This window comes from Rattus norvegicus, chromosome 3, assembly GCF_021556685.1.
Source record: "Rattus norvegicus strain SHRSP/BbbUtx chromosome 3, alternate assembly SHRSP_T2T, whole genome shotgun sequence".
Taxonomy (NCBI): Eukaryota; Metazoa; Chordata; class Mammalia; order Rodentia; family Muridae; genus Rattus; species Rattus norvegicus.
The window spans coordinates 141974971-141993233 of record NC_141536.1 but is presented as its reverse complement, the minus strand read 5'-3'; the positions used below and the strand labels follow the sequence as shown (position 1 = coordinate 141993233).

General features: G+C 56.0%; 1 protein-coding gene across 5 annotated transcripts in view; it reads left to right on the top strand.

The window, feature by feature from the left end:
- Nol4l (nucleolar protein 4-like) overlaps positions 1-18263 on the top strand; it is a 142500-nt gene that overhangs the window by 4316 nt on the left and 119921 nt on the right. For 2 of the 5 annotated variants that reach the window (XM_087653380.1, XM_087653379.1), the window contains exon 1: positions 14836-15626. The exons of 1 other annotated variant lie outside the window; for it this stretch is intronic. In XM_087653380.1, coding sequence (XP_087509506.1) covers positions 15306-15626 — 321 coding nt within the window. In that variant the 5' untranslated portion in view covers positions 14836-15305. Of the gene's footprint in view, positions 1-14835; positions 15627-18263 lie in introns of those variants that run through there. 2 more of the 5 variants (XM_087653382.1, XM_087653389.1) reach the window with 2 other exon arrangements.

Genomic DNA, 18263 nt, shown 5'->3' with positions numbered 1-18263 from the left:
GCTTCCTCCTGGGGCTGGGAGGCTATAGAAGAGTTGCCTTCAGATATCGAGTCCTGTCTGTCAGGTCTGTGAGGAGAGACTGACCAAAGCTAACATCCAAGTAAGGGTATGATAACCCCTCCCACCCCTGTGAGCACTTGAGCCTACAAGAAGGCAGGCATGAGGTTGGCAGGATGGGAGGCCTAGGGCTCACAGAGCTATATGGGTTCCTGCTTTGAAGTCTCCCAGGAACATTGGGAGCCCTAAAGAACCAGTAAGGGTGAAGAGGGAGGAATATCCTGAGAGACCCTTTCCTTCTCATCCCTGTCAGGAGTGGTCTTGCTTGTTACTGTGGGAGGATTCTAGGTGTCAGGAGTGCTCTGTCCCCCTCCCCCAACCCTCCACTAAGCAGCTCTGAGCAGATGGCATGTTTTCGCCCTGACCTAGGAAGTCAAGAAGGCTCGGTACCCTCCTTTCTTGGACTTAATTTGTTGTAGGCAAGTGCTCTAACCTTCCTAGCATCCTCTGGAAGCCTGGATGGTATCGAGTCCCCTGCAGATGGTTAACACAGACCTTCCTCAGAGCTTTCTGAGTTTGGCAGGGGAGGAGTCTGCACCTACAGCAGGGAAACTGCTCCTAGAGTTAGTTCCCACCAGGGCGGGGGCTGGGAAAAACAGGGCCGCCATGCTGAAGCACACTGTGGCGAGTCAGGGGTGGTGTTCTGTGATACATGTCTCATTGACCTGGGACAGACACTGTGCATCTCATTCCCAAGTGCCTCCATTTGGAAAGAAATAAACTTAGCCCAGGGAAACATGGTAACCTCCTCTTACCACACATTCAAGCTGACCTCGAAGGACAGGGACTGGCCGCTTCGAGGACATCTGTCAGTGTCTGCCCTTACATCCCCTATCGGGCCCCAGCGTGAGACACTTCCTATATGTCAGGTCCCTAAACTGTCCCTTAAGGACACCAGGAAGACCCAGAAGGGATCTCATCTCCTCTTATGGGAAACGCAGAGAAAGCAAGAGAACATGTGAGGAGTTGGTGATCCTGAGCGGGGAAAGTCTTTTCTGAATGGAGACCTAGCGCCTCTCTGGAGGAGGAAGTACAAAGGCAGATCTAGAAGCTTTGCCTTTCTGTTTCTCCAGGTCCCAGTGAGGCAGGAGTTACAGTAGGCCCTTTACAGAGAAGGAAACCAAGGCTCGGCAGGCTGAAGCAATATGGTCAGGACACAGCCTATCCCTCGTCCAAGCACCACAGTCCCCACGCTCAGGAGGCAACGCTGCCCACATCCCCTGGCCTCTCTAGGAGGCCCAAGGTTTCCTCTGAGTGAGCCTCCCCAGCGCCCACTTTCACTTCCCAAAACTCAGACTTATTTTCGATCCTGCTGACTTCCTTTGTCACTGAGGACCCGGCAGCAGTAGAATGGAGCCGGCCTTTCCCAATGCCTTCTGGCGCCACCCAGCACGGTGGGTCTGCACCCTCCACAGCGTTTTTCATGTTGGTGTTGGTCCCTGATGCCAGCCTTCTCTTGGCCGTATATGCTGCTTAGCCCATGGCCCCATGGCCGAGGCTCTGTGGGGTGCTAGGCCTGGGGTCTAGGCCTGCCTCCTGTATCCTGGCCTTTGTGACTTCGTGCAGATGGCCGTGAACCTCCAGTTCCTTGTATAAGAGGAGACTCAGCAGTCCTCCTTTAGCTGCTAGGAGAAGCCCTCAGGGGTTTAGTGGAGTCAAGCAGCATGGAGTTCCCAACTGTACCCATAGTGGCAGGCGCTAATCAGGGCCCGAGCGCTTCAGACTCTTGTTCTCAAGAAGCTAACATTCTTTGGAGTGTGCGAGTTAAGAAAACCAGAATGAGAAGTTGGGGATTTAGCTCAGTGGTAGAGCACTTGCCTAGCAAGCACAAGGCCCTGGGTTCGGTCCTCAGCTCCAAAAAAAAAAAAAAAAAAAAAAAAAAAAAAAAACCAGACTGAATATGTCAACGAAACAGGATTTCTGGAAGCAACGTGGAATTTTCTAGAAAGATCTGTATGCTGTACAGGAGATGGAACCCGGGGCCTGGTGCATTCTAGGCAGGTGCTTAACTGTTGAACCACACCCCCTATCCTAGGCTTATCACCTTACATGGGGACGTCAGGCCTCCTGAGGAGGAGACTGCGGTGGGCTGACATGCAGGTGTGACAGAGCACTGGCCTTACAGCCACCTAGAAAAGGCCATGCCAAACAGAGGATACCATGTGTGCCTGTTGAGGGGCAGGAGAGCCATGGAGCTGTGCTGCAATGCAGGGTGAGCGGCTAGGGGACCAAGGCCATGCAGGGCAGGAGCACTGGGGGCAGATGACTTTATTCTGAGAGAGGTGGAAATTTGCAGGGGATTTTGGAGCAGGGAGCTGGTGGTGTGATTCACTTTAGTGGTCTCCTTCTGGACATAGTGAGTCACTATGGGGCCCAGCTGTGGGTCAGAAGAGACAAGGGAGGCAGAACCTACTGCCTGTGGCTTCAAGTGGAGGTAGCAATGCAGTGGAGAGACAGAGTCACACGTGTCTGTGGCTAGATCTGCTGTCAAGGGAGGGTCAAGCACGGCGGGCTTCAGTCAAGAGACAGGTAGCCTGGGCTGTGGCCACTGACATGGGATGATCTGGGCCAAGCAGGCTCTAGGTGGGACTAGGGGTTCAGGTGTAAATGCAACTTGCCAAGATGCCCAATGGCTTCTGAGTCAACAGGAGGCAAGTGAGACTGAAGGTGACAAGAGAGGACAGTGCCTTTGCCAGGCCTCTGGGCTTCTGTCTTACCCTCTTGCAGGCCAGGCAGTACCTGCAGTGCCATATATATATGTGTGTGTCTGTCTGTCTCTGTCTGTCTCTGTCTCTGTCTCTGTCTCTCTCTCTCTCTCTCTCTCTCTCTCTCTCTTTGTGCCAACCACAGGCCCTTTTCACTTAGCAGGTAGGACTCTGTTCTATGAGCTCTGATTTGGTCTTCCCAGATGTAACTAACACATCCTTTTACTTTGGCTGCTTCTCCATCTGTAAGAAAGAGTAACTGAGTCCCTTTGATTCCAACAGAGGGTCTGTAAAGTTTCCAAGATTCAGCCAGGGATTCCTGGCTATCTGGCTTCCTCTGCTTCTTTCTTACCTGATGAGATCTAGGGTAAAGCGTCTGCTCTTTTTTTTTTTTTTTCTTTTTTTTTTCGGAGCTGGGGATCGAACCCAGGGCCTTGCGCTTGCTAGGCAAGCGCTCTACCACTGAGCTAAATCCCCAACCCCAGGGTAAAGCGTCTGATATCCCCTCCCTGTTGCCCTACCTGTCTTCAGTGGTCTCCCACACGCACTTCCTATGGGAGATGTAGAACATAAGCGTGTACTGGGACCTGGAGAATAAAACTTCCAAAAGGTCTGGGTGACCTGTGGTAAGCTCCTCTCCTACTCTGATTCTGCTTGGCCCCCTAGAACCTGGCAGGCACATGGTGTGACTGACAGCTGCACCAGCTGATGTCCTGTCAGGAAGAGGTGCTCTGCCCACACTCCTCCAGGTCCTGGGCCCCATACCTATACTGGCAGGTAACATCATCTCTCTGAGCCAGCACCTCTGTGCACCTTAGCCCCTGGACCATTTAAAGCCAGGGACCACATGAGCCACTCTGGGTGCCACTTCTGCTTCTGACAATCACAGCATGTGGGCCACAGACTTTCACACAGGTGATCTGGCTTATTCAAATGGCCTGGTTCATAGAATGGTGGGGATGGTACAAAGAGCTAAACACACACACACACACACACACACACACACACACACACACACACACACACACTGAAGTCCAGGATGGCCTTGAACTTGGGCTCCTCCTTCTTTACCCTTCAGAGTGCTAGGTCTCTGGTAGGTGGCACTTCATCCGCCCACCCTGAGGGTTTGCCCACCCTTTCTGTAGTCGGTTGTGTGATCTTCTTCTTCCCACCAATACACCCCAAAACAGAGTTGATATGTGTCCTGCAGTTCTGGGACTCTGTCAAGCCCCAACACTTGGCAGGAGGCTATGAGAGAGCAGAGAGGTGGGAACATTCACAGTAAACAGCCGTCCATCATGGCTCCACCTTCTGAAGGAGCTTACAGTGAGGACACTCAGCAGCCTCAATTCTGCCCTCTGCAAAGGTATCTAGTGAGCAGAGTTGACCTGGCACTGCCTCCAAAGGTCAGTGGTCATCCGTCCACTGGCTCACCGGCTGCTTGCTGATCATCTGCCCAGGGCTGACACTGGGGATGTGACGGGATCAGGCCCAGTCAGCCCTTGCTCTCAGAATTCACAGCAAAGGATCATCAACCCAGGAGTCATGTGGATGTGAGGGCATGGAGGCTGTTATATAGGTGGGAGTGAGCTGGGGGGAGTCTGGGGGCTCAAGCAGGAGTGAGTGGATTTGTGGTGCGAAGAGGGGAGGGGATGTGCAAAGGCCCTAAGGTAGGAGGAAGCTAAGGAGCTCCAGCAAACAAGGTCAGCGGACCTGAAACCTTCAGGAAGAGCAGAGGAGAGCAAATCTAACCTTGTTGGGTCAGTAAAGGGGTTCCAGACCAGGACAGAAGGGGCTGTGGCAACCTTCCAAACAGCTCATGGCACAGATAGAGAAACGGAGACGATATTGGGTTAAGGACATGGCCAGGTTTACAGTAAATCAGGAGGCCCAGGATTAACTCTAAAGTTTCTTGGCTGCCCTGATCTTTTGGCCCCATGAGTGGCCCAAGAAGAGGGAGAGTGGCCATTAGCAGAGCAGCTGCCTAAGCCAGGGTCCTGGGTGGACACACTTCACTGATGGGTCCCTGGGCCCAAGACCAAGGCAAGGACTGGCCTTAGGACTCCTTTCCACAATGAGAGCAAAAGGAACCCAGAGAGGTTATTTGATCCAGCTGCTGTCTCCAGCCTCCCCCTGCTGTCTCATCCCAAGCCTCTGTGGCAAGTAGAAATGACAGTCCCCACTGGTGGATGTACAAAGGCAAGAACATAGTCACAGCCTCCTGATTCCCACTTTCAGGCTCTTAATGTCACCCATGATCTGGGCTATAGCCAGGTTAAGTGGCACTTCCTGATGTCTAACTGACATCTACCTAGATGCTGAGCTTCCATTTTCCTTGCTGGAGATGTGGGAAAGCCCTGTGAGGCACTTCATGGTGTCTGACTCTCCATCTGAGGTGAATTTCGAGGTAGGAGGCTCAGAGACCCCTCCCAACCCAAGACTGGTGTGGTCGTGTGAGGTAGGGGTGGGGGCGGGGGGGTGGGGTGAAGGCAGCAGACCATTTGTCATTGGGAAGCCTCTAGAAAGAGCACTCCAGGGACAATGTCCTTCTGGACAGCCCAAGGACAGACACTTCCTGAGAGACAACAGTCCTAGGCCCCAGGGGCAGCAAGCGCCAGTGGCGAGCCCAAGGCCTCAGCTCCCTGGTGGTCTCCTCTCTATACTGTGCTCCACCCCACAAAACCCAGTTCAGAGAGCTGGGATGAAATGCACGCAGGAAGAGGCCACTAAACTAAACAATCAGGCTTGGAGGGGGGAGGCCATCTACTGCCTGGGGCTGCACAGACTCAGGAAGGGAACCCACCTGAACCAGACTTTTTTTTTTTAAATCACACTGGGTGGGTGGGAGGGCAGGAATTCAGGACCTGGCTACCTCTGAAATCCTGCACCTAGCATTAGCTGCTTTGCCTCCAGGGGCCATCACTCTTCTGTGGATTCAAGAACCTGTGTGCTCAGTATTGCCTGAGAAGGCCAAGGTCACAATGAGCCGGCAAAATTTGTTGAGGGCCTACTGCGTGTGAGACACTCTGCTAAGTGCTTTCCTGTATATCACTGTAAGAGTCAGGCTTCACTGTTCAGTTAACGTCATACAGCTGGTCAGAAGTGGTCAGGGCTTGAGTGCAGAAGGCTGGCGATGGAGCCCTTTTAATATTTTGATGCAGAAGTGACTGACTTCTACTTTGAGGGGCCTGTGTCAGCAGGGTTTTAAGAGAAGGGCACTAGCTGAGGAGACAGGGAGTTAGATCCAGGATCCAGATTTTCTGTCAAGTGTCTACCTTCTCTGGGCCTCAGTTTCCCCTCTTCTGAGATGGAGAAATTGGGTGAAGTGATCTCAAACTGGAGGCTAGGCCAGCTTTGATTTTTCCTCTTCTTCCAAGAGATCTGAAGTGAAAGTCCTTGGCTAGCTAGAGAGTTGACCAACTAACCTATCTAACAAGACCTTGAGGCAGTATGGAATGTCATGTCTGTAAACCACTCCGTGGATACCTATTTATTAGCAGGTGGGAAATTCACAAGGAGCAGTGCTGTGTGGAGGGAGGAAGGCCGTGAAGCACACGCCACTAACCATGCTGTGTGCTTCTTGCTGGGCAGAGCAGCTGGGGTACTTGGTGCTTGGAGGCCTAAGTGCTTCATCCTTCCTGAGGTCCCATGGGAGCACAGCAGATACAATGACTGTCAAACTGGGTCTTGAAGGATACACAAGAGTTCTCTAGAAAGAGTCATTCCAATGAGGAGAACAGCCAATACAAACCATCGGCAGGGGTGTGTGTGTGTGTGTGTGTGTGTGTGTGTGTGTGTGTGTGTCCAACACAGGGAGTGAGAAGAATGGAAAGCCTTGAATATCAAGGAGTATGGACTTGGCCCCTTGTTCTGGAGTATAACAGGGGTTGTATTTGAGAAAAGAGACTCTGGGGGTTGCTGTGGAGAGAAAACTGTTTCATCAAATAGGACACTTACTTCCCTGGGCCTAGTGGCTCTGAGACTGGACTCTTCAGGTGACAAGAAACCAGCCCTAAGAGATGGAGGGTTGTAAAAAGGGCTTCAGGCATGGCTGTGGAATCCAGGGCTCTGCCATGCTATCAGAGACCCATCCACAAGGGGCTACGAGGACCTCAGGTCATGCTCAGGTCTGTCTTGCTTCAGCTGCATCTGTGGGGAAGATGGGGCAGGGAGCATTTCTCCAAGGACATGGGATGCAGGGCAGGGCGGGAGGAGTGAGTGACACAGGTGACCATGCACAGGAGCTGCAGCCCTGTGGTTGGAGGACAGTCCTTGCTCAGCTTACATTGCAGCTCTGTGGTCAAGGCATGGCTGAAGCAGGTTCTTCAAGGAATTAGGCCTGAAAGCAAGGCCCAGGCAGGGCCACAGAACCTGGAGAAATGGTGTGAGTCCTGAGGTGAGGGAATGCTGGAAACAAGGGGGTGTACTGCTCAGAATGAGCCCAGAATGCCCATGGATTAAAGAGTGGAGGGGGTTGGGGATTTAGCTCATCGGTAGAGCGCTTGCCTATTGAGCGCAAGGCCCTGGGTTCGGTCCCCAGCTCCGGAAAAAAAAGAAAAGAAAAAAAAAAAGAGTGGAGAGAGGTTAGGCTGGAGCCAGACACTGGGCCACATTGAAAGCCACATGCCAACAGCCCTACTGGCTGTCCCCTTTGAGTCTCCCAGTCTGGGGAAAAAATGACTCTTTGCTCAGTCATCTCCCATAGCTTTCCATAGCCCAGTGGTTCTCAACCTGTGGGTCGAGACCCCTTTGGGGGTTGAACAACCCTTTCACAGGGGTCGTATACTGTCTATCACGTGACAGATATTTACATTAGGATTCATAGCAGAATTACAGTTATGAGGTAGGAACAAAACAGTTTTGCGGTTGGGAGGGGGGTCACCATAACATTACAAACTGTGTTACCAGGTCACAGCATTAGGAAGGTTGAGAACCATTGCTGTAGCCCATCCAGGGGTCATGCCCCCAACCGCACTTGGGCATGGCCCCCTCCCAAGTCATGACCTGTCTACTTCCCTGTCAGAAACATATGACCCCTCCTCCTTCCACTCAACCCCGCAAGGGACCAGGAGGCCATCAGTGGAATGGGTCTTCTTTACTTTGAACACACAGAAAATTTCTCTCCCCTCCCCTTCTGTGCTGCTTTCTCTCCCCTTCTCTTCCCCTTTCCTTCTCCTCCTCCTCCTCTTTCTCCCTTACCCCTTTCTGGGACACAGTCTCTCTGAAGCCCATTTGAACTCGCTATGTAATCGAGGCTGGCCTCAAACTCATGGTGCTTCCCCTGAGAACCGGGCTGTGCCAGTGGCCGGCATGCATGGAGCTCGTTCCTTGGAGCTATTTGCCTCACACACCCCTCAGCCAGCCACACCAAATAAGCTTGGGGTTTGGAGCCAGGTAGATCTGGTTTGAATTCTCCGGCAGCCTATTTGGCTGTGTGATGTGTCTCCCCAGAATGGCAATTCCTGACCTATTAATACACAGACCTGTGTACCACACAAAGATACTCCCGGCGGGTCCTCAGCGGCTCTCAGACTTGTTCAGTTGCACTCATCCTACCCAGTGTGACTCAGGAAAGCCAGCTTCCCATCTCCCCAGTGCTTGGTGCACGGCAGGGAATGTGGCTGTTTTTCGGTGCCAATCAGACCCATGCTCCCCACCTCAGGCCTTCAGTGGTGAGGCAGAGGGAGTCCTAGGGCACTACCCCATTCTGTGACACTGACCTGGCATGCCGCTGGGTGCTGGAGTCCAGCATCAATAAATTACTGGTGAGTTCAGGTGACGGGACAGATCCAGTGTCAGCTTCCTTTGTGTCCTATAGGAAGCCTCCAGGCCCCTTAGCCTCCCTTCGCTCCCCCCTCCCCCGAGGGCTCCATCTGTCACCTTGATGGCACACCCATCTGTCCTATGTTAGGATGGCATCTCACAAAGGTTCTGCCAAGCGGGCACTTGGCTCCATTCTACAGATGAGAAAACTGAGGCTGCGTAAATGGGAGCGACTTGCCAGTCTTGCTTCTCCATTGCATCAGAAGTTTCTATTACAAGGCCCACTCTGCACACACATTTAGGGTGGTTCATCCCTACTTGGGAGCTTGAGATAGAGAGTGTAGTTCAGGCTGGCCTCAAACTCATGATTGTCCTACCTGGGTCCCCCAAGTGCTGGGATTACAGATGTGTGCCACTCTACTGGCTGGCTTCATTTATCACTGTTGTGAACATTGTAGATACCATGGTGGACAGGACAGAGTCCCTGCTTTTTGGAACACATATCCTGGTGGGTGAGGGGCCTGTGAGGGGAGAAATAGGCGTCATTGTGGAGGGAGATGTTGAGAAGACAGACCAAGCAGGGCAGGGCATGGAGTGAGTGCCCAGGGGACTTTTCAACAGGGCAGAGGGAGCTCCTCCGGGGAAGCGATATTTGAATGAAACCCCTAATAAGTTAGTTTCCACATCGCCTTCAGTTTTAACTTCTGGGAAGGTGGTGGCTGTGAAAGTGGGCTGTGTACCCATAGACAGCCCAGGTCACCCCAGAGGCAGAGACCTCATCTCTCTTCTGTTCCTTGCCCTGAAGACTTCCGTCTGCTGAAGGCCCTCGAGTTTAAAATCTCAGTCTATCTTCTTGTCTCAGTCTGGGCATGTAGCAGAGTGTCCGTACCCCATTGGCACCTATACTCCTAGCTCTTGAAGATGGAGTCAGAAAGAAGTTCAAGGTCGTACTCAGATACATAGTGTGAGGCCGGCTAGAGGCACTTGTGACTTTGTGTCAAAAAAAAAAGGGGTGGGGTGGGGAGCAGCTTAGTGCCACAGAGGCTGAGCAGTATCCGGCTGACTACTGATTCCCCACACCGAATGGCTGTCTGACACAGAAGATGCTAGAGCAAATGTCCAAATGAATGGTTGGTAGACATAATAATAGTCAGAGCTAGCATTTAGCAATTGCTCATTTGCACACAGCCCTGAGAGCTGGGGGGAGGGGAGGAGACTATCATCAGTATCCCCATCTTACCAGCAGATAAAAGACTACAGATAAGAGACTTATGTCACCAAGAGCAGGGGTAGGAGAACGATCTATATATGCATGCAATAATTATTTATTAAGCTACAAACTTTACCCCGGGTAGTAGAGGATGTTGCAATTGTGGGTTCAAGGCAACATTAGGGAAAGCCCAGTGGTCCATCAGTGCTCCGAGGAAGTCCTTGAGTCAACTGAGGGATGGGGGTGAACCTACAGCAAGTCAGGTGGCTTAGACAGGCCAGCAGGGAGATACCGAGGTGATTGTGGCTTAATAGAGTGGTGTCAGGCTTGGCACTAGCTACTTCCAGCCCTCAGGGGGGTGGGCCTCTGTCAGGGCCTGAATCTCTTGGCTCAGAGGCCAAGCCAGGAGCTTCCCAGCACAGCCTTATGGGCCTTGTGGTCATTGTGTGTTTACATTCCCACTGTCCTGAACCTAGGAGAGCTCAAAGAAAGGCAGGTGATCTGTGATAGGCAAAGCCAGGTGCTCTGCAGACCAGCTTCTGTCCTTTTTGGGGATTCAGTTGATCTGCCTACTGAGCTTGGCTACCTCATGCATTGTTAGTACCACTGGAAGGGGTTGGAGGCCTGGGGTTTGGACATATGGACCAAGAATTAAAACAAACCACCTCCCTTTCCAAAAACAAAAACAGAAGCAAACAGAAAAACAAACCAAAAGCCCAAGGTAGGGACTGAAGAGATGGCTCAATGGTTAAGAGCGTTTGAATGTGGGTTCAGTTCCCAGCACACACATGGAGGTTTACACCGCTCTGTAACTCCAGTTCAGGGGATCTAGTACCCTCTTCTGGCCTCTTGCAGGCTCTCCATGGACCTGGTACACACATATACATGTAGGCAAACCTCTCATATACATAAAATAAAAGAAAAGCACCTTAACAAAAAGCCAAACAGAGGGGTTGGGGATTTAGCTCAGTGGTAGAGCGCTTGCCTAGGAAGCACAAGGCCCTGGGTTCAGTCCCCAGCTCCGGGGGGGGGGGGGGAAGCCAAACGGTATTTCACTAGGCTTTGCCTCATGGGGACTTCCTTTGTCCCCTTGACAGGTGTCTGCAAGGGGAGGAAGAGAGGAGTAGTTGTGGAAGATGCCCTGACCCAGCATCCTCTGCGGGCAGGATACAGTTGATAGGAACAGGCCAAAGGTCTAGGGATCTGTTTCCACAGCAGTGGGGATGAATATGGGGGAGAGAAGGCCGCCTTCATCCCAGGAGTCAGCTCTCTTCAGTCTCTTCCCAGCACCTCTTGGGACAAGAGGCTACATATGCCTGGTATTGGGGGGCTTTGGGGAGAAGCTCAGGCTTCCGATTTCATAGCTTCTAAGCTATCTTCTTCCCTTCCTCTGTACCCCAGTTTCTAACTAGCTCCTGTGGATCTAGGATACAATCAAGATTCCCCACCCCACCTCCACCCCCTGACATCGACACCCCTGCTTTATTCTGGGCATAGTGGCACATACCTTTAAATCCCAGCACTCGGCAGAGGCAGAGGCAGAGGCAGAGGCAGAGGCAGAGGCAGAGGCAGAGAGGCAGAGGCAGAGGCAGAGAGGCAGAGAGGCAGAGAGGCAGAGAGGCAGAGAGGCAGAGAGGCAGAGAGGCAGAGGGGCAGAGAGGCAGAGGCAGAGGGGCAGAGGGGCAGAGGGGCAGAGAGGCAGAGGCAGAGGCAGAGGGGCAGAGGGGCAGAGGCAGAGGCAGAGGCAGAGGCAGAGGCAGAGGCAGAGGCAGAGGCAGAGAGGCAGAGAGGCAGAGAGGCAGAGAGGCAGAGAGGCAGAGGCAGAGGCAGAGGCAGAGAGGCAGAGAGGCAGAGGCAGAGGCAGAGGCAGAGGCAGAGGCAGAGGCAGAGGCAGAGGCAGAGGCAGAGGCAGAGGCAGAGGCAGAGGCAGAGGCAGAGGCAGAGGCAGAGGCCGGTGGCTCTCCAGGAGTTCAACACTAGCCTGGTCTACATAGCAAGTTCCAGCCCAGCCAGGGCTATAGTTATACCATCTCAGAAAACAAAAGACAAGGCCCCTGCTCTCTAACCCCTCTCTGCTCACCAATTCCACTTTCTAGAAGATATTTTTTCTTACCAAGATCTTTAGGGAAACGCTTTGGGTTTTAATTGTTTGTTTTTTCAAAGACAAAAATGTAGCCCTGGCTATCCTGGAACTCTCTCGGGGTTGTTTTTGCTTTGCTTTTTTTTTTTTTTTTTTTTAAAGACAGGATCTCTCTACATAGCCCTGGCTGTCCTGGCTCACTTGGAGATCAGGTTGGCATCCAACTCACAGAGATCCATCTGTCTCTGCCTCCCAAGTGCTGGGATTAAAGGTATGTGCTACTATGTCTGGTTTGAAAATTTTAAATTACATTTATATATCTGTTTTCAGGGAGGGCAGCGGGACATGCCCTGTGGAGGTCAGAGGACGACTTGCAGGAATTGGTTCTGTCCTGTATGTGGGTCCTGAGGGTTGGACTCAGGTTATCCGGATGACCGGCAAGCGTCTTCACCACTGAGCCGTCTTCCTGGCCCCACCTCACAGGAGGGCCTTTTGTCTTTGCTGTTCCCTCTGCCTGGAAGGCTATTTGCCCAGACCTTAGGATGGCTGGCTCCAGGGAACCCACCACGGAAGGCACCTCTCCAAGCCTACCTCCTCAGAGGGGCCTGCCTAACCCCTAAGAATAGCAGCTACTTCCTGCATTATTTACTTCCATAGTTCTCCACAGTGTGCTGTTTCCATCATGGCCCCTTCCCTGCAATCTCAATGACTGACAGCTGGTTTGCTTGAAGGCCATTCCCCCCACCCACTGAGGAGTTTCAGGAGGGTGGGACCTTGAGATTCCCTCAACCATGTTCCCATTAATGTTTGCCGAATGAATGAAACACCAAAAAACAAACAAACAAGCAAACAACCCGGTATCAGTAAATGTAATTTCCCACCCTTACTACTATTTGGCCCCCATGAAAAAGAGGACTTATTGAGTACCTTATATAGCAGTTATCCTTACATATAGTATCTTTAGTATTTCTATCCATGACGTACTGCCTCTCTCACAGATGATAAAGTTGGGGACACCCAGCAAAAATGGAAGCTGCGGGGCAGAACCTGGGAGCATGGGGGCATGCTACTTCAAGTCTGTTTGACTTCTGCACAAAGCTCACCAGACACACTAGACCTCAGTCCAAGACGAACAAGTAGGCGTTTACAACCTGAAAAGCAGGCAAAGACCTAGACTGGTGGAGAGGTGGTCTGGCTTAGTGGTTATTTGGTGGACTGAGACTATGGCCCCCGCCACCCACAGGACCCCCTTATTCAGAGATCATGAGCACCTGCAGGCAGAAGACTTTGGCTCTTAGAAGGGGAGCCGGCTGTAGGGATATCTGTACATTTGAAAAGTCACACAGAAGCCCCTATACTCCAGGGCTGGTCCTCTTTTGCTAGAACTCTCCCTTTTCTGAACCCCAGTGGAATCAATCCTAGCTATCTTGAAGCTTCCTATGCTATGGAGACTGGCCTTGAATTCAATCTTCCTGCCTCTTTCACCCCCACCCCCAGCTCCCAATGGCCATCTCTTTAAAGTGGGTACGGCAGCAGGGATCCAAAAAGAGATCTTGGGAAGATGAGGAGGAAAAGTGAGTGTGGTGAAGTTGTTGGCGTATATAAAGTAACATAGAAATGTAAATTATCTAAAAATAATCTATGTGACATACAGAGAGGTTGGAACTTGGAAGACCCCTTAGGTTCTTCCCAGCATTTATTGGCACCTACGGTATGCCAGATGCTGTACCAGGACTGGGAAATTCAGGGATGAGTCAGATATGGGCCTTGAGCATCTGGGGACTCTGGCTGGGGAGGGCGTGTAGCTCCCACCTGAGAGGGGAGGCCTATGTGTGAAATGGTAAGTGGGTGCCAGGCGGAAGTGAACAGAAACTCACATCCCTAATCCTTTCTCATGACCTTGAGCAAGTCAAGCCACCTCTCCAATGCCCAGACCCCCTTCTCTAAGATGGGGATGGCCTCACAGCTGCCAGGGACTGGCTCGCAATAGTCCCGATGACTCGGTTATGGATACCTAGGAGTTTTTAGGCAGGAAATGGTCCTGTTTTAGGACTCAACTCTTGAGTGATAATATGCCCTTAAGAGTGGCCTGGTGACATGGGGGTGGCCGCCAGGGGACAGCAGAAAGGATAATGCGGTAATTTCTTATGCCCCGTAAGAAAGGAAGGCAGAAATCCTGAAGTATTGGCTTGTACCTTTATTTATGCTTGTAATTTCATAGGGGAGGAGGAAGTTCTATACTGGTCAGATCTGCTCCGGCGGGAGGGGGTGTGAGGTCACTAAGTTTATTCACTAAGGGATTCTAGGCCAAGGTGCGCCCCGGGAAGGTCAGGCTTCTCAGCATGGGTTTGTGGGTGTGTCAAGGTCTTCAGAGGCGCAGTGAGGTTGGCTGTAGTGAGGCCACTGGACAAGGTGACTTCTGTGGGGGCCTGGGGCTACCCACCCCCACCTACACTAATGCAAGGCCAATCATTGGGGAATTCAGACGAGGTGGAAGGAGAGAAAGTTTGGGGGTCCAAAGGGTGGTGGCTTGGGGTTCCCCCGGGGGAACACCCCTATTCTGGCACCCACACTGACACCAGAGAGATCAGGCCATTTGCGGGAGGAGGAGAGGAGCCTGTCCCAGCTGCCTGGGTTGGGCTACCTCGGCTAAGACGTCCCAACCTGGGAGGCTGGGGACGCCTGTGGCTGGGCTAGGGTATGTGCCCTACTCCCCGCGGGACAGTCAGCCCGTCCCAGCAGAACGCGGCCTTCCAGGCTGTGGGCCGGACCGGCCGGATGGAACGCGATCCCTAGCTGGGTACTGCGCGCCTGCGGCTGTAGCCCTCTCGGCCACTGCGGGTGCAGCAGCCCCCGCGCCCCCAGGGGCCGGGCCGGGCGGGGCTGGGCGCGCGGGCGCGGGAGGGAGGGGGGCGGGCGGCGGCGCAGCCTGCGCCGCTCTAACAGGTGGGATCCCGCGGCGTGGTGGAGGCGGGCGCGGGAGGAGGAGGAGGAGGAAGAGCAGCGGCAGCGGGAGCCCCAGCCGGAGCCGGAGCCGGAGCAGGATGAGCCGCGCAAGCTGACAGCCACCGCTGCCGCCCGCGCCTAGGCTCGGTCTCGCTCCCCGCGCCCGGGGCCGCTCCCCGCCTCCCGCCTCTCCTGGCCGCCCGCGGGGCGGCCCGCCCCCTCTGCACCTCCGGGCCCGAAGCTGCCTCCATCGCTCCTGCATCCCGGCCGGGGGGAGGAGGAGGCGGAGCAGGAGGCGAGCCGGAGCCGCCGCCGCCGCCGCCAACGCCGCCGCCGCCGCCGCCGCCCGAGCAGGACAGAGCGCGCCGCAGCCCCGCGCGTCCGGCCGCCGCCCGCGCCCATCCAGCAGCCGCGCCGGAGCCACACCGCGGGACAGCCCGGGCCGCGGCGCGCCCCTGCCCAGCCCGGCCCAGCCCAGCCCAGTTTCAGCACCGGGCGGCCGGGTGGCCGGCCCGCCCCCGAGGGCGCCGGGCGCGGCGGGAGGATGCCGAAGCCGACGCTGCTGCTACGCGGGGGCTGGGAGCGCGAGCGCAGCCCCGGGGACTCGGAGCTGGGCCGCCAGTTCCGGGACTGGTGCCTGCGCACCTACGGCGACTCGGCCAAAACCAAGACAGTGACACGCAGCAAATACCAGCGGATCGCCGAGGTCCTGCAGGGCGGCGGCGGGACCGGCGCGGGCAGCGGCCCGGCGGCGGGCGAGAAAGGCAAGTTCCAGTTCTGGGTGCGCTCCAAGGGCTTCCGCCTGGGCAGCGGCCGGGAACCCAAGATGGGCCAAGTGGTGTATGTGCCGGTCAAGACGGGCTCGGTGAGTGCGCGCGCGGCGGTCGCGGGCCAGTCCCGTGGCCGGGATCGGGGCGGGCGGGGGCGGGGTGGGGGTGTGGATGTGTGTCCGAATGGTGTGTTTCTGGGGTTGTCCGTGTGTCTAGCCCACCCGGGGCGCGCGCGTCCCTGCTCACTAGCCCTCCCTGGCCCGCCTGGGCAGAGCTCCGGGTTTGGGGCGTCCCTGCCTCCCTCTGCGCCGCTGCTCGGGCCATGGCCGTGACGGGCGGGCTGTCCCAGGCTGCTCACCCCAGCCTGTTCTGTCCTCTCGTCCCCTCCCCTCCCCCTTTTCCCCCGCCAGCAGGCGGCTGCTACGGAGCTCCAGCCTTCCCCCCTCCCGCCCCGAGGCCGCCTGTCCCGGGCGCCTCGCGCTCCCGCCCCCGGGCCGGCTGGGCGGTGTGTGTGTGTGTCTGTGTGTGTGTGTGTCTGTGTGTGTGTTTGGTGTGTGCGCGCGCGCGTGTGTCTGTGTGTGTGTGTGTGTGTGTGTGTGTGTGTAGGGTGGTGCTGCGGGGGTGGGGAAGCAGGGGCAGCGGCGGGACGGGGAGTCCACTGGGCCTCCCGGCACCAGGGGAGGGGGCTAGCTCTGGCACTGTCGCCCCGACCCCACCCGGCACTGGCCCGGGGAGGGGCAGCTAGAGCCGCAGCCTGGCGCAGGAGCAGCCTCCCAAGGGTGGGTGGGGCGTCCCCGCCGCCCCCTGGGCCCGGCGCTCCCCCCACCCTGGGACGGGGGCGGCATGACCTATTCATCCCCTCCCCTCCCCCGTCTCCCAGGCCGGCCCCGGTGGCGCTGGGGAGGGGGCGGGTAACCGCAGCCCCAGGAAAGGAGGAGGCCGGTGGCCAGTGGCCGGGCGGGGGCATCCCCTTCGGTTCGGGGCGACCCGGAGAGGGCGTGAGGCTTGGGCCCCGCGGCTCCCCCCTGCCGGGACCTCATTGTTCTGCAGAAGGTGGGGGCTGGGGGGGGCGGCTGCTCTCCGGGCGCTGCTGAGCTTTGAACTTTCCGTTGCCCAGACCTTCGGGTAGTGTGTTCGGTCCCCGGCCCGGCCCGGTCGGGCCAGCTTAGCTTTCCTCCCCGCCGCCCCTCCCTGGCCTCGCCCGGCCGGAGCGCTAGAGCCCGGCCGCCCTGCGCCGGCCTCCCTCCTCCCTGTTCCCCCGCTCCCCCCTCCGCGCTCCTCCCCCGTCCGGCGCGCCCGCCCCGCGCTCAGCCCTGTCCCCGGCCGGAGCGGGCTCTTCACACACAATTGATTCGGTCGTTACGAAAAGTGCACTTGTCCCCTCCCCCTCCCCCTCCGGCGGCCGCCCGGGCCCGGCCCGCGGGGTGAGGGGACCGCGAGGGAGGGAGGCGGGAGGCAGAGTGGAGCCCGAGGCGCCTCCCCCCCGCGCCCAGGGGACGGGGCTGCAGGCCGCGGGGAGTGGGAGCCGCGAGCGCAGAGGGCTGGCGGCCCATCTGCGAGGAGCGCTGATAACCGCGCCGCTGCCGCTGCGGCCGCCAGCAGCCCATCTGCGCCGCTGCCGCCTCCGGCCGGACAGGGAACAGGGGGCAGGGCCGAGGGGCGCGCCCACCGGCTTCCCGGAGCGGGAGAGTGGGCTGAGTCCCTGTGGCGTTGGTTACGGAGCCCCAAATAAATGGGCACTCGTCTTCAAACCCAGGGAGTCTGGGTCATTGTCCCCTGCTCCGATAGATCAAGGATCCTCCCCCATCCAAATCACTGTCCATTTTCCCTTACGGGGCAGGTGAGCTGTCATCCCTTCCCACCCTGCCAGTTTGGGACTTCCACTTGGTTCTTCCCATCGTGAGACCCCTCCCCTCAAATCAAGGTGGTTCTTCCTAGGGCAGCCACCCACCAGACTCTTGGCTCGATCCTTGCCTTAAGCCTTCAGGGTTTCCCAGGTCAGTTCCCACCTCATCTTTCTCCTGGCTCCCTTTCCCAGCAGCTTGTCTTTCCCCAACTCCTTTGTAATCTAAGCCAGGATCCCCAATTCATCCACTATTGGGGTTCAGGGGAGATGCTCCCACACCTGGTGGCTGGCTTTCTGTCTCTCTGTGGGTTACCCACTCCCCTAAGGAGTGGGAATCATGAGGTGGTGGTTTGTCCAGCCCTTTATTCCACACAGCTGCCAATGCCAGAGCACCCCTTCCCATCCACTTACAGAAGCTGGTACTAGGCCTGGGCTCACAGTCCTGCCTGAGCTAGCTAGCTAGCTGCTTCAGATCTTTCCAGAAGCCCACTCAGTCTACGTTGCTTGCCTTTTACAGCAGGGACCTGACAGGCCTCCACCCTGGCTCCAAGACCAATAATAAACCTTCCCCAGGGGACCACCTGCCTGGGAGGCAGAGAAACGGGACCCAGGCCTCCCTGCCCAGGCTGCTGGGAGGATGACAAACACAACAGGCATGTCCTCCTGTGACAGCCTGTCCCTCCAGTTCCCCATGCCTGCTTGCCTGGCCTGCCTGTCCCCAGAGAACCTGTTAGTTACCTGCCACTTGCCTAGCCAACCAGAGCCAGCCACTGGTGTTGCCACCCCATCACCAAATCTTTTCCTGGGGTGCTGCTATAATTTTTCTATGCTCATTTTCCTTTTAGCGGATCTAAGAAGCAGACTCTGCTGGAAATTCTGAGGCAGC